The sequence below is a fragment of the Lepeophtheirus salmonis genome, chromosome 2 (genome assembly GCF_016086655.4).
Source record: "Lepeophtheirus salmonis chromosome 2, UVic_Lsal_1.4, whole genome shotgun sequence".
Classification (NCBI taxonomy): domain Eukaryota; kingdom Metazoa; phylum Arthropoda; class Copepoda; order Siphonostomatoida; family Caligidae; genus Lepeophtheirus; species Lepeophtheirus salmonis.
Window position 1 is genome coordinate 26716719 of NC_052132.2, and position 16674 is coordinate 26733392.

The 16674-nt window shown below is 30.0% G+C and overlaps 1 protein-coding gene across 1 annotated transcript; it reads left to right on the forward strand.

The window, feature by feature from the left end:
- The first annotated feature begins 299 nt into the window (after positions 1 to 299).
- On the forward strand, positions 300 to 1689 carry LOC121113531 (uncharacterized). The gene is given in 3 exon segments (XM_040707334.2): positions 300 to 585; positions 588 to 621; positions 684 to 1689. Coding segments are annotated over 3 exon segments (1260 nt in total). The 5' UTR covers positions 300 to 338; the 3' UTR covers positions 1663 to 1689.
- The last annotated feature ends 14985 nt before the right edge of the window (positions 1690 to 16674 follow it).

Here is a 16674-nt window from a genome sequence, read left to right on the forward strand (position 1 = left end):
TAGTGGATGTTTTGCCTTTGGAAGATAAGTTGAAACATTCCAGAGTTAAGAAAATATAACAAAGTTTTATATTACTTCTTACAAGAAAATAGTTTTCAGGTTATTTTTTTCTATTTTTACTTGTTAATTACTCGCTATGTTTATAATGATATATTAAGGTAAATATATATTATAATAATTTCCTATCTTCTTTTTGTTACTTTAAATAGAAGAATTAAGGGAATTTCCAGGTGATAATACTCGCTGACCCGTAGACAGGTCAAATGCTACCAACAGAGTTTTAGTATAAAAAGAAAGGGTTTTACTATTGTAAAATCAGTCTTGTGGATTTATCAACCATGATAAAAGCATTCTTTCCTCTACTTGTTCTCTTAGTGTTAGAGAATGGTGTTCTATCAAAGGATTTGGAATCCTTGATGGATGCCATTTCTCCTTCAAAAGGCCCCGAAATTATTCCAAAGTACATCAAACAAGGCTGTGATTACTGCTCTCTTTCTTCTCAAAACACATACTGTATATATGGATTTTCTGAGTCCGTTGGTTGCTCTGGAGTTATCTCATCTGGGATTACGTCTGAATCTATAAAAAAAAGATTTTGGATGTTCATAACAAATTGAGAAGGTAAATTAAAGTGTACAAATAACATGCAAACATATAATCCTCATATCCATGTATATTTTTAGGAAAGTTGCCAATGGTCAAACTGGAAGATTACCCGGAACAGCTTCCAACATGATGAAGCTAGTGTGGAATGACGAATTGGCTCGGGGAGCTCAACTCTGGGCAAATCAGTGTCAAACTAAACACGACGAGCCCAACACTTGTAAACATACTTTTGTTGGACAAAACATTGCATGGAGCCATGCAAGTGGTGTATCAGAGGAACCCGACTTTAAGACAGCTATTGAAAGATGGTACGACGAAATCAATCTCTTTGGAGGAGGTGTGGATAGTTATTACTTTAACTCTGCTACCGGTCACTTTACTCAGTTGATTTGGGCAAGAACATATCAAATAGGCTGTGGTTTTGTTGCTTATACCGGTAGAAAAAAACAAGCAGGTGCCATTCAAAAAATTTACATATGTAACTATGGTCCTGGAGGAAACGCTGTAGGATCCCCTATTTATAAGCAAGGATCCGTTTGCTCCAAATGTCCACTTGGATTTGGAAGATGTGACGACTCACTCTGCATAGCTGGACCAGGAGGCGTTCCTGAAAAGGTTGAGCAAGAAGAGGAGGAGAAGGAAGAAGAATATGATCCTTATGGTTCTCAATACCCTTATGGCTCTCAAGATCCTTATGGTTCTCAAGATCCTTATGGTTCTCAAGATCCTTATGGTTCTCAAGATCCTTATGGTTCTCAGGGTGCTTATGGTCCTCCCTCAAGACCTACTTACAATCCATATCAGTCCTACAGACCACCCCCACCTCCTCCACCTCCAGTTTATAATCCCTATGGGTATAATTTTTATGGTTATGGATATAATAATGGCTATGGGACCACTTTACGTTACTGCAAGAAACTTTTGACCAGAGTCGGGGTTTCCCCAGACAATGAGAGGAACGAACATATAAATGAACCCTCAATACTAGCGAGCTTATCAATTAATTTTAATAATAATTACATACATTTACCCAAGGAATGTTTTTTTTTTAAATAAACTTGAAATACATATTATTGAAAATGATACGTGCTTTATGATATTTAATAATGAAAACGATTCAATTGTGGTATACTCACAGGTTGAGTTAAAAAATAATTAACGTAACTGATCTCCAAAACAGTGAAATGATGTTCTTTTTATGCCCCAATTACTAATACTGTTAATACAAAATTAAACCATTGATAATAATCATCGTTAATAAGATTTGGTTATCTGTGCTTTACTTCAAGCCTCCGATAATGTCACTCATCTCTGGACAGATGATAGATATAAAGAGCTCTTTTCTGTAAATAAGTTGGTGTTAGCAGTAGGCCCACCTCTTTGTTGAAGAATGTTACCCGATCTTGTTTAAGCCTTGGGTACTAGATTTTTACAGAAATCAGTTTCATCCTTCGGTATACAGCAGTGCCAAGTCAAAAATTTCTTCTGAGTCATATTTATCTTCATGTTCTATCGAACATCAAAGAGAGCAAGCAAAAACAAATAGTCTTTAACAAAAATGTCATTAAACATTAAAAAAAAAAAAAAGAAATACTATTTCAATCAAAATATATGTGGATACAATTGTACTCATATCGTCTGGTCAGGCTGTAAAATTATGCAGTCTGACTAAGGTTATAATGTATTTTCAATTTTTTGAAAATAAAACTTTAAAACCAAATTAATTGTAAAATAAAAGCTATCTAATGCATCATTAATTTTGTATTTTATTAATTATTTAGTTACATAGATAGAAAAAAAGGGTCTTTATTTTGAATGCGTCAAGGTGTGTTGTCTCCAACAAAACTGACAATGAATATATGTATTTTTATAATCAGGACCATCGCTAGGAGTGTTTTAGGGGGGGGTTAACTTTTTTTTATATGGTAAAAAGCCCTTCTATATTTTTCAACTAATATATCCAAAGACTTTTTTATATGGGAAACATTTCAATTTTTTTATAGTTATTACATAAGTAAATTTTCCAACTGACATAAAAAATCATCGACGCTTAGTGTAGATTATTAGTTTTTGTAACTGCAAGGATCACATATTTTTTCAAATATCCTATTATGATCTCATATTTTTTTCAAATATCCTATTAAGATCTCTTTCCTAATACTCAAACCACAAATATTCTCAGATATTTAGAGACCAAAATTAATTATTAACATATATATTATTTATATACAAATAAACAAAATTAAATTATAAAAATTTAGTTATTTCAAATGGATTTGAACCACCTATTAACTTGATTGCACTCAAATATACATTCTATTCTTGGGCATCAAAAAGTATTTAATACAGATGTTAAGTTTTTTTCTATTTGTATCATGACGTTACCCCAACATAATATATAACTGCAATTCCAATAAAATATATTATATTAAATTAGACATTGGTATGTATAACCATAAATTACTAAATATAATAGCCTTCAATTATAAAGCAATTTTCGAAATCTATGAAAACGATACCTAAACAGTTCGGAACATATTTTAATATATCACTAAACCTTTCCTTTTCCTGTAGGTCAGCTTAAAAAGGTTTAATTTAGCTAATTAGGTAAATAAAACTATGTTTACTTATTTATAGGTTTGAAAATTTAATTCATTTGCATTCAATATCCATGATAATACTTCTAATAGTTCATTTTGGTTCCCAGGTGTGGATTCATCTTATCATTACGTAATAACATTTTCTTCTCTTTGCCAAATAGTGATTTCATATTTTCAGTACTCAAAATAAGGGAAAGGAATATTTGTATTTCTTTTTTCTCAGTGTGTCATATTCTATTGTTGATTTTACATTCGAATGTCCCGTTTTTGGGTTAATATTTTTGATTTCATTCACAAAGATACTTTCTGCTAAAGACTATAATAAACTGACTTTGAAGAAGCTTGAAGTCTCTCATATCAATTTTGGCGTGGTACAAGCCATTTTAATTCTTTTTAAATTAGATTTTTCTATGAAAACCTAGGCATTTTTGTATGTACCTTTAATATATTTTAGTATTTGGTCTATAAATCAACAGTAATTTGTATATTGTGATAAATAATCTAAAGGTTCTGAGATGTATTTTATGAATTGTGATTTCCCTATTTTATAAAAGATAACATGATTTTTTTTTTTTTTTAAACTTTAACTTTAATTTTTTTGAAATTATAAAATGTTGAGTTTTATGGAATAGGAACACCTGCAAATAATTGAGAACATCTTAGAGCCCTTAAATAATTAAAAACAAGGTGCACAATACTTTTGAATGATAAAACAAATATTTAAAATATTTAAAGTAAAAACCATAGCTCATATTTTGAACGATTCTTTTAATGTTCCTTTAATTGATCAGATGGAGTTGTACTGATTAATTATAAGTCAACATTATAGTATTACATTCACCCCATCTAACCTAAAATTATTTTTTGAAGTCCATTGACAATTATATTATGTATATTTCCTTCTGTAGGAACTACCGGGGCACGAACCTACACACATTGAGTTCGAGATGTTAACTTATTCCAAGCAAGTTGTCCATTAAACTACCTCGTTCCTTGCTCAATATTGACCTAAAATTTCCATAAAAAAATGACCTTGGAAATATCAAATTTTACAAAAGCTTACATTTTATAGTGTCCCCAGCAAAAAAAAAAATATTTGTTCAGAAGAGGAGTGTGGATATTAACCAGAAAACGGGACAACCTACTCTAGATATATATGTAGGTATGTAGGATTATACAAGCATATAGTAAGAAATATTTAAGTGGGAATTTTAATGCGTATGTGTTACATCCATTTCGAGATTTTACATGAGTTAAAATATGAACAATTTTTATCCAAATATATTTTTGTACAGTCAATTATTTTGAACAACAAATTACATAGAATGACCAACTTTAGAAATTTATACATTTATATGTATATGCAAATCAAATTAGTTATTAATAGTATTTTCCTAAAGTGTTTATTATTTATTTGAGTCCTACTTTAACTAAAAGAAAAATGAGAAAGGTATTATACAAGCTTCTTTACTACTAACTACGTGTACAATGGTTTGAAGAATCGACCCATTTTATCATCTATATGTTGATTCTATGCGAGAAAATGAAGAAACATCTTTAGATTATGGATTATTCGATTTTTGCGAATTTAAATCCAAGGAGTAAATCCATGAAAAGATATATCAATATCTTCACAACTGAATTGTTCAAGATGACTAGAAACTTGAAGTATATATGTTTTTTAGCTACTAGATACAACCAACTATACAAAAACTCAAAAGGGTATTAATAGGTGGAAAATCATCTATGAGTTTCTAACTTTATCATTATAAAATTAATTGTAATTACAAACATATTAAAAATCCTCAAAAGTTGCTTCTCCATTGACCTTCTTTTTTTTTACAGACTTCATAGCAAGGTCAGTCATTTCCTCCATTGTACGGCAACAGTCATAGATGTTTCCTCATCTTTTTCACAGAGTCGACAGATAGGGCTAAGGGTTTTTCCCATTTTAAAATGAATTCTGGGGTATTCCATGTCAAATGTACACACACTTCTGCCATTTTGATACATTTTGTTCAGGATGACTATCCCATCAAAGAAAAAATATTTCTAAAATTTTAGACTTGTGGAGGCGCGAGGGCCCGTTTGGTAGTCCCTCAAAGTTTGGCCCCCTTTAAAAGAACTTCGTACTTGAGTATGCCCTGACTCCATTTAGAATAGACCAATTCTTTTTTTTCTTCTACTAAAACATTTTTAAGAGTACAAACTTTAATTTATACTTTATAAAAAAATTGCATATGTGCAAAAATATTATGGAAACATTATTGCAAAATATAAAAAATGAGGCCCAGTCATTGATGTAATTTTTTTGTAAAAATTTAACCTACTCATATTCTATATATGTTAAAAAAATTACAAATTATATACCATCTATAGTTTGTAATCCTGCATTGCCCTGTTTTTTTTTAGTAAATGTGGAAATTGTGGAACAATTGACTTGCTCAAGGATAAATTGCTAGATCACTTTGGGGAATATAATGTTGATGAAGTATAATTTGATCAGTGGGTATCAACCAATAGAAAGCTGTAATCCAAAAATTTTGTAGAAATATTTTATGACTTCATTACTTAGGCACAAAGTAATTTTTTGAATTAAAAAATCTGAAAGTATGGGAGGTGAGTTTGTTGTAACTGGAGACTTTTCCAAAATTACAGCTTTGTAGTACAGGATGTTGCTCAATGTTTTCATTGGAATTCCACAAAGGGGAAGATGAAACGGATACATCCCTTACAGTTTGGGAATATAGCGACGAATCAGAGTTGAATCAGTGGTTCATACTGGATACTACTCTGCGTTATAGAAATCACAAATCTGTTTTACATAATTTTATATATTTAGCAATACTTATATTTTAGTTTTTTGAAATAATAAAATATTTATTTTGATAAATATGTCTGATAAATAATTCAAATACATATATGGCATGATTATGAATATTTAATTGTTAGAGGGCATAGAAAGGACAGAACAATTTTGAAGGATGGCTGAAGCACCATTTTATATATTTTGCATTAATGTTTTCATAATATTTTTGCACATATATAAGTACCAAAATTTTACATATGTTGTTTTTTGACGGGATAGACATCCTGACAAAATTTATCAGAAACGATGGTGACCATGTCAAAAATTTCCAAAGAGTATGCACACTTGATATGGTTTATTAAGTTGTATGTGGGAACTAATCATAGCCACTATAATTGAGATTCAATGCACGGCTAGATGATAAACTTTTTAGATTGACAGAAGCTTTCCAGATATTACCAGATAGTTCGCCACTCATTCAATGTGGCGTTCCATAGAGTTTTCTTAGTCTGACACACGGAATTGGGAAAAGAGAATGGTGTCATCCCTTCTGCACCTTCCTTAGCCAAAGCATCAGCAAACTGGAAACTTGAAGTATATAGCACATGGGTTTGTTTGGTCTTTTTATAGTCAGAGATTGCAGAAACAGAGGGGGGATGCCATGCAGTATTTTTTATTACTACCTAGTTGTTTTTAATAGACCATTCGAGAAACAATGCTCATAATCCAATCAACTATGTATATGTTATCCAATTGAAAACATCTGATAACTTAAAGAATGTTTGAGAGGAGAGCAGCTTAGCTGTCATATCGTTTCATTAAGTTAGCTGCAAGATGCTGTGATATAAAGGAAGTAACCACATTTTCACTCCGTATCAAGGAAGGACAAAGACAGGAATCACTCCTTTTTCGGTCCTCTAGACTACATTGAATCTAACAAACTGGGAATTACACTTAAAATTCTTCAAGCGTAACTTTTCCATCATTAATGAGCTTACAAATTCGTGGTTACACTTTATATTTGGATGTTTTCTCCTCAAGAATTAAAGAAAAACAGCTTAATAAACTGAAAAAAACTGTTCAGGTCGCCCACAACAAATAAACTAGCTCCCTAAAAATACTAAGGATTTTCAACCCTATCTACAAACCATTGTACCCACATATAGTTTAAATTTAGGAAATTTGAATGAATTTTATTATTAAAATAAATAAACAATCAAAAAATATGTACAGTTTTGGGAAAATAAAAAATAATAATAATTCAGATAATAATTAATACCCAAAAATTTAACTATGCATGGAAAATTAATTGTAAAATTGCAAATATATATTCCTTCCTTCTATAATAATTTTTGAAACTGGAAATTTGTTTGCTCAATATCATCAATTTAAATAAAATATAATTTAAAGAACAGTTTTAGACAAAACCTTGCAAAGAAAAGGAAAATTAATGGGTCCATTCCAAAAAGTAAAAGTAAATACAAGTTATAAAAATCCAACAAAATGGCATGAAAATAGTAATGTTTATAATCAAAATATTAAAACAATAACTTTTTAAAGGGAATCTTCTTTTCAGTGTGAGCAATACACGATAGACGTTTAGTGTCTGTATAGTTATTATTCTTTTTAAATCAGAAAGATCAATTTTTGAGGGATTATATAAAAATTAGTTATAAAAGAATATGTGAAGTTCTACAAAACTTATTTTCAAATAGTCCATTTCAATTTATAAAAAATTACTTTTGACAAATGTACCACCTAGTTTTACTTAGAAAATACAAATAACAATTTTGATATAATTTACATTTATATATATTTTATGTTAAAACTGTTAGATTATTTAATAATAATGCAATAATACACTTTTAATTGTATTAAAGTTTCTCAAACTTAGAGTTGCTGTCGACTTATTGTATCTCCAACTTCTTTTTAAGCCAATAGAAAATAGTAAATGTGTACTAAAATATCGATTTCTTCAAAACGGCTCGATAAATTTTGAACATCGATAATTATAGATATTAATAAATATCTATAAACGACTTTCCAAAGTTTTGGGAACGATTTCAAAAACTTTGAACTTAAAATGAACTCAAAAGAAATTTGAGCACTTGACAAATATATTTAAGGACATGTGAGCAAATACTTTTGTACTAGTAGTATAAGGACTTTTTTTCACCTCGGGTATTTTCTGAATCATTACTTAACCCTAAGGAAATTTGTCATTTCTATTCGCACATGGTATAACTAGATCAAGGTCTTTAACACTTGCTCATTATATCTGTCATTTGATATAAAAATGTCCTACTAAAAATGACCAAATGAACCCTTTAAGATAAAATGATTTAATTTCATGAAAACAAAAAAATATTGTTTTTGTTTGGAATGTCTTTTATTATAGTTTTCATATGATACTTGAACAACTTAAAAATATGAACAGTGATGCATTTATACTAGGAGTTATGGCCTATGGAGTTAGAAGATGAGGTGTCAGTCAGTTATATTACTAGTAATTTAGTGCTTTTGTTATTATTTAAAAAATGAAGACATTATTAACATACTGTCTGCATTTTTTCCCATAAAAAAAATGGTTTTTTTTAATATTTGTTTATACAAATGTGTGCCGTATTTAAATGTATTTTCCCTAATGTCTGACTTGGGGGTCAACGAACAAGGAGAGTCTCTCATGGGATTAGCCTTTTGAAGGTATTTGGGTGGGTAAGTATTAAAGTAAAAAGTACTTTGTTTTATAATTATTTTAATTCATGTTGAAAAATGTACAATTACTTTAACATTCTTAGATGTTTTGAATACATTTAGATCCGATTTTAAATGGCTTAGGCGAATAATTAAAAATAGACTTAAACTGTAAAATATATGAAAAATGAGAGGCATGTTGACTTTATTAAAGCTCTGTCTTCACATTCAATAATTTATTTTTATTTATTTTTTTGAGGAAGGGGGTGGGGGTAAATCTACAATACAAAGTGATGAAATACATCTGCTAGCTAGAGTAGATTGTTTGATATTTTCCCCACCATGTCAGATGTCACTTTTTGTGATACAACAGATGATGTCACATTTTTTTTATTATTTTCTTTCATGACAAATGATACTTTTTCTTCTCGTCAAAGAATTCACCTTCTCCATTCAGTTAAAAGAGTAAGTAAATTTATAAAATATTTGATTATACTCAACGCCCCTAGTGGACCAAAAGAGGGTCTCAAATATTTTTTGAATCGGGTTGAAAGTGAATTATATTTATAGGTATAACAAGGTTCTTGATTTAGTTAAACGTAATGTTGTCAAATTGACCTTTGATAGTCACGACCCCAAGTCAATACATTATAAAAAAGAAAGTAAAAGAAAACGCAACAACTAATTTGAAAACAATTTAAATATTTAGTACAAAATAAGAACTAATGTTTGTTCTTATAATAGAAATACAAATCAATTTCATAGTTGAGAAACTAGATATAGTCAATAAAACATGTTATGACTCGCTTGTATAGTGATATCAAATATTTACTCATTGCATTCCCTAATATACTGCTAATGTATTTTATCATTTATTGTTTTAAATATTTTGGAATAAAGAAACAATTAATTATTTTCAATTTTAACAAAAGAAATGAGGTGCAATCTTAATATATAACGAAATATAGGTATATGATCAGAAAATAAAGTAATGGATTGAATAGGAAGCAAAGATTTTTGCACTTACATTTATAATGAGTCAATGTTATCATTAATTGTTGAGTTTGAGCCATCCTAAATCAAACCGAATCTGTGTGTTCTGCATCATTTAAGCTAAGTTGATAATTTATCGAGTGAGCACAACACTAGTTATAAGAATCAAATCAAAAGGAATCAACATAGGCTCTCTGACTACATACGTTAATTTTTCAAATAAGGATATTAAAATCACATATAAAAAAATCGATCAATAGATCTTGTTTAAAAGAATTAAAACTGAAAAGATAATGATATTATATTTAATTCATAGAACTTATGAGGCATTAGTATCCCTTGAGTGCGATAAGATAAAAAGAGCTATTTCTAGTTCAATCTATAAACGTTCAGAACAAAGATTAATGGGAATAAACAGAAAACATCTATTTCTCACCCTACAAAATAGAGCTTTCATATTTGTGTTAGTGAAGAAGCGTCGTGATATGCGAATTTAAATCACCTATTTGAATTTTTTTTTTTTTGATAGGTATTGAAAAATCCATTAAATATTTTTATAAACTTATTAAACATTGATATTGTTTTATAATAGTTAATCCATAATTAAACTATAAAGGAGATTTATTGGATAAAATGGGTATAGGGAATGTCAACATAAACTATTGGTTTTTATAAATATTATATATATTTTTTTTTTTTGCTAAAATAGGTCAACTGACCATTTTCAACATTCAATAGTTTTGACATCAATAAAGCATTGCTCTTAGCTATTTAGACCCAGATATATATATGAGCTTAATCCATTATAATATGTAATTTATAGAGTTTAAAAACTAGTAAAATCCCTATGAAACCCTCCAAATAATGAAGAGATTTGGAATCTCTCGATAAACGAGATTTCTTTTGTTTGAGTATTACTGACGTGTTGTAGCACATATTTTGACTAATTATTTGTAATTTAATTCAACACATAAACAATGTCTTCTCTTACTTCCACTTAAAGTTTCCTTTATGTCCCATTAAAACCAAGACTGAATTGTTTTCAAAAATGTGATTACCATTTTATTGTAATGATAACCATTTTCAACAAAATTCAGGTCTTGGAACGCCCACCGTCTAAACCCCACATTCATTACTGTTGTTTAAGCTGCAAAACACAAAAATGGCCATTAAAAACGATATAAGTATAGCCTTTATTTGGTTTTTTTTTAATCACGTTTTTAAAGTATAATTTCGATTCAGAGCCATATTTCGACGTGAAATAACTACATAAAAGAAAAGAAAATATACATCAATTGATAAAAAAATGTATAAAAAGATTAATGTTTTTTTCATTTTATCTTTATGTATAATTCCCAAAAAAAAATCTAATCATACAAAAAAAAAGAAGTTATTTTTTCTATTTATTTCTATAATAACTATAAATAAAGAATACACTTTCTAAATATTCGATATGGAAATATGGCTCTAAATCGAAAGTTTACTCCTATATGTGATATTTAAAAATGATTTGTAAAGGCTAGAAATATGTCAATTGAAGTTTTTAATGTTCCATTTCATGTTCAACAATAATGAATGCGAAATTATAGTTGCATAGAGTAATTTTTTAAATAAATAACCAATAAGTCTCAATTTTGTTCACATATTCCTTAAATATGTAATGTAATGTATGTTAAAGAAATGTTTGAACAAAAATGACAGATGACAATGCATTGAATTATTGTCCAAATTATAAAACATTCGATAACACCTCTTTCAATCAAAGTGATATTTATTTTAATAAGAAATATAAATTTAATGCTTAACAAAATAATGAAATCGAATATTTTGGTTGAATAATTCGAAATTTAAAATTATAAAATCTGATAAAATTTATAAGTCATATCATTAATGACTTATTTACAGGTTCCTTTATGAATGTGTATTGTACATATAAAAATTCTTAAGATATTCATAACAACAATCGTTTCGTATTAGTTTTTTTTAAATTTATCATTTATCTAAGAGTAGTTGACATTGACAAATACTAACTCATAGTCTTTCGAATATCTGAGTGTATTCCGTAGGACAATAATGATTTGCATTGTTTGTATTGAATAAACAAACCGAACATTTTGAGAACTCATTGGACTTAAGGGGGCTACCACATCTATCGTGCGTGTAGACGTCTACATGTATACATATATATGATATCGGGAGAAGAGTTGCTCTCAAGGAGACTTCCTTTCATCAACAAACAAGAGTTAAAATACATATGTAAATATTATATACATATACACATGGTCGATAGATGTGCTAACATGTTTTAACTATTTAAAACGAGTAATTCATTTTGCTCAAAACTTTCCTTTAAGACACATTACTATTCTAGACCTAACAAAGCCGGAAGCTATAGCAGACTTTTCGAATATATTTGGGTCTTTGAAATAATTAAGCCTTACTTACCATATTCTTAAATTCATTAAACATGTTGAAGGACGTTTTTTTGTCATGTACTAGATTATGTCAACATTGAAAAATCCAATGGATTAAGTTTTGGTTTATTTTGGAGGCCTAAATTTATTTTTCCTAAATAAATGTTGTTGTTTTTTTAGCTTAAGTTAAGTTAAGCTTAATTTTATGTAAAAGAACGACTTTAAGGTCTTTGCCAACCTCCACACAGTTGGAAATAGTACAGATTGTTCTCAAAGAGTCTTCAGTCTGGACAAAATTTAGCTTTCTGGGCAATCCTGCAAAGAGGAGCACATCAATTTTAATTCTTTTTTCTTATTGGTCTTTGTTGCTTGATCAAATCAAACAGTTTCAATATTTACAAATAGCTGAAGATGAGTTTCACTTTGTTTGTTTTTTATAATATTGACGAGAAACATCTTATATTTAATATCAAATAATCAGAAGACAATATGCAAATAGCGGTATGAATAGGTCTGAAAACTGCTTTGCTTATTGCGTGATAACTTTTAAATTTTAATATTGCGTTCTTTAAAAAAAAAAAATATTGCTTGACTAACCTACTTAGAGTAGAATTTTGTTTTTGCTATTTTTTCTTATATATCAACGAATGATGAAATAGTTAAGTTGTCATAAGGTTTCTAGCGCAGAGAAAAGAACTATTGAGCAATTACAAGAGGCTCTTTCAAATTACAGTAAGGACCATCCACCAAATACAACATTAAAAGATACAAAAATACACATTCTCGGCTTTAACTATTGGATGCCCTATGCAAAACGGACTGTACAGTGCCTTAAAACCAATCTAGTTATAAATAAATATAGTTACTGATACCAGAACCCCTTTAGAGTGAGTGAGGCCTGGGAAAAGATAAATGTGTAGGTTTTTCTTTATTTGCTTTTTCAAAATTTAAATTTAATTTTTGAATCATAATTTTTTTGAAAATAAAACATTCATATACATATTTTTGATATAAGAAATATCAATTTAATCATATTAATAAAATCTCTCAGGTGATTTACATGTAGCATGGAGGATGTATACAGGTGCATTGTACATAATACTCCCTCATGTATCTCTTGTACATATTTTTGATCGAAAAATAACATTATTGTCATATTGATGAAGTGTCACAGACATTTTGCATGTAGCATTGAGTGTGTGTAGCTCATGTAGCCAGGTAGCACTCTAGAGACTAAAGTGCTACCTGGCTCATTAGTCATAATATTATATTAATTTTCTTTTTTCCCTTACAAAAGTCATACCACTTTATGTATATTTTTTTTTTGTCCTTTTGTAACAAAGAAAAGTTATTTGAGCAAAAACTATAAGAGAGGAATTTCATTTGCCCCCCACCCCCCTATTAACAGTCCTGAATAATAGGAACATAAAATCTTTATACAGTTAAACCCAAAGTATATGTTTTTATATATGAGTAGAACCTATAAAAATATCAATTTTTGTATTATCTTGAGTGTACAAGTGTGCCTTATTGATAAACTTTTACTGTAGTTACTCCCTCTTCATCTTTCTTGATAAATATTTATAACATTTCCTTTAAAGATGAATAAACGTTCAAAAATATTCATATCGATTCTCAATATATCTGGCTTTCTTATATTTGAAAGAATATAAACAGTGATATTTGAAAAATACTTAGTATTATAAAAAAAGAGCAAAATTGATTTGATTTCCATAAAAATATCATTATTTTTGACACTTATTTTTAAAATAAAATATATATTTCATCACATCACATCACATCATTTGTAAAATAAATTGACAATCAGAAATGTCAAACGCATTAGTGGGATTTCGAGAGAGCACAAGGACATAATAGGAGAAAGACTGATTGTATTACTGAGTTAAGACTAATAATTATAATGTATCTTATATGCTTTTAAGGGGATAAAATGAATTACTGCATTGAAGAGGATAATCTTCTATATTTAAAATAACATTGGAACAAGGAAAATACTATTCTTATATTTGAATATACTGGTGGGTGAGAAATGGATCTACCACTAATCAACGTGAGCAAACTTTTGCTTGACCTGAGTCTCAATTAGGTCAGACGTGATAAATTACTTTGTAGACATTTATGCCACGCAATGACAGATATTATTGAGGAATTTGATCTCAATTGCTCTCAATGACGGCCTTTCACCGGCCTTGGAAGATGGAACATAATCTGGCAATGTAGGAACTTCTCATGAGCTTCCACTCCTTCTCAACTAAGGAGTTCAAGTCGGTGAAATTGCTGTGGCGTGATCTGCAGGCCTTGGAATCTACTTGCCACAGGATAGAGTAATCCAGAGGAGGGAGGCAAGAAGTGCATGGGCCAAAACTACATGTTCTCTTCCATATAGGCTTGCACAACATTGGCTCTGTGGATGGGTGATCCATCCTGCTTGAAGACGTATGACGCCTTTCCCGACTTCTTGGTGATCTTGAGAACCTACGGGAGTACCTTGGTCTTTAATATCTGCAAGTAGTCGGGCAGGGTATGCTATGTCTTCCAGCAGGATGGGGCACCCGCCTACCCTCTTGGAATTGTGGCAAAGGTCTTCAGAAGTGTTTTCAAAGCAAACAACCCGATTAATCTGCTTGTTGAATGCAGCGTCGGCAGTGAATGTTTTTAAATCCCGAAAAGAAGATCACACGGTTGCCATGATGCTTTAGTCGTTGAGGAGGGGTTTCGCCTGCTCCAAACGGAAATCTTGTTTCTGTAGAGTCATTAATGTTCTTTCCACGTACCTCTTGGAGTTTCTCCGGTGGCCTTGATCGCCTTTGACACGGTGGAGCGAGCCACTGACTTATTTTTAAGGCAAATTGACCATGGACATGGTGGCCTTGGCCTCAAACGCCTTCTTGGGTCAGTTGGGCGGGCCTTCCACTACTGGGCTCAATTTTAAGGTTTTTCTTCTCTTTCAAGAACTTTCTGACCCTGTAGACGTTGTGCCTCTCGATCCCAACAATCTTGACATTTTCTGGTGTGCTGTGGCAGGCACAAATGAATGCAGGAATCTGATTTCTTTTTGCTTCTATTTTTGTTTCAAGAAATGATGGAGACTGCAATAGCTAATTCGAAAGTTTAAAAAGTCAGCTGTCGCGTGAAACATTGGAAAGTTACGAATTATAATCATTATACCTTGAAAATTAATCTATAGTAGGGGTAAATCCATTTTGCACGTCCCAGCATATAATTTACTATACTCTAGAAGGTATTCTTCAATCAAAGATAGATGTTAATACCACCAAGGTCATTTTAGAATGAAAAAAAGAAAACAAACTAATATACGCTCTAAAATGTATTTTTATTTAAAAAATTACATCCTTGCCCATTAAAGCCGATTCGTAATTAAATCCGACAGTAATTAAACTAGGTTAAACATTAAGTGCCTTATATAATACTACTTTTTATTTAAAACTTTGTTTTTACTAACGATGATGCTCATGACGATCTAAGTATATAGATCGGGGATATTCTATAAAAGAAGAAATTCCTCTTCAGAGAGGAATTTTGAATATTCAGTTATGAAACAAAGTACACTTTCTACCATGACATGATTATTGTTAGGATAAATTTCTGGGGCTTAAATTTGATTCAGTTCCAAAAGTATGATTTAAAAAAAATATTATTAACAAATTTTTGCCAACAATGACCATAAACCCCATTATATCTTAAGGTAAAAGATTCCTCCCACTAACTTTTGCTATTAGTGACATTACCTAGTGGTTAATTCAAATCTGAACACTTTGAATTTTAAACTTCAACAAGATATCATTTATTAACTAACAATTGAATTTCAACAAAATTAATACTATAAAAATATATGTGTTGGAGCTATCTTAATCATTAATGTAGCTGCACTTAGTGGGAATAATGGCTTCAAAGCTGCAGCAGAAAACCTGGAAGCTGCTGCAGATGTAATCTACTTTAATGGCGTCGAAGTACTGACTGACAATGACTTTGAGGGCCTCTGTCTTTTGATAACGGATACTGAGGCCTTCCACTCGACATGTCTTCAAAATAAGTAGTCGTGGGGGTTACTAGATGTTGACTTTGCTCACATGTTTGCCTTGTCTTTGGAGCTTTAGACACAGAAATTATATCATAAGAAATGTTTAGCTTTTCTCCAGTGGCACAAAATAATTTTCGCCAAAATATTGAATGTGGACTATATTTTATTTTTCGACAAAGTATCTTCAACAAATTATTATGATTAACCCTTTTGGAACCGCTTCAAATTGCACTTTACTTACACAAAATTGATTGTCACAATAACAGAAAGAAAAATTTATTGAATGTATTAGTAAAGCCATATCGGTGCCCAATTAAATATGTCAAATCAAATAAAGATTCTAAACTAAAGTTAAAATTATTGAGTATTTTAACTCATCCCACAAATTTAAATATAAATCCTAAAATTCACAAAAATATGTCTCATGAAATATTGTATGGTATATATGAAGTAAAATAAATTATTTGGATTTTCTCCTTTTATTGATTTTGTTCA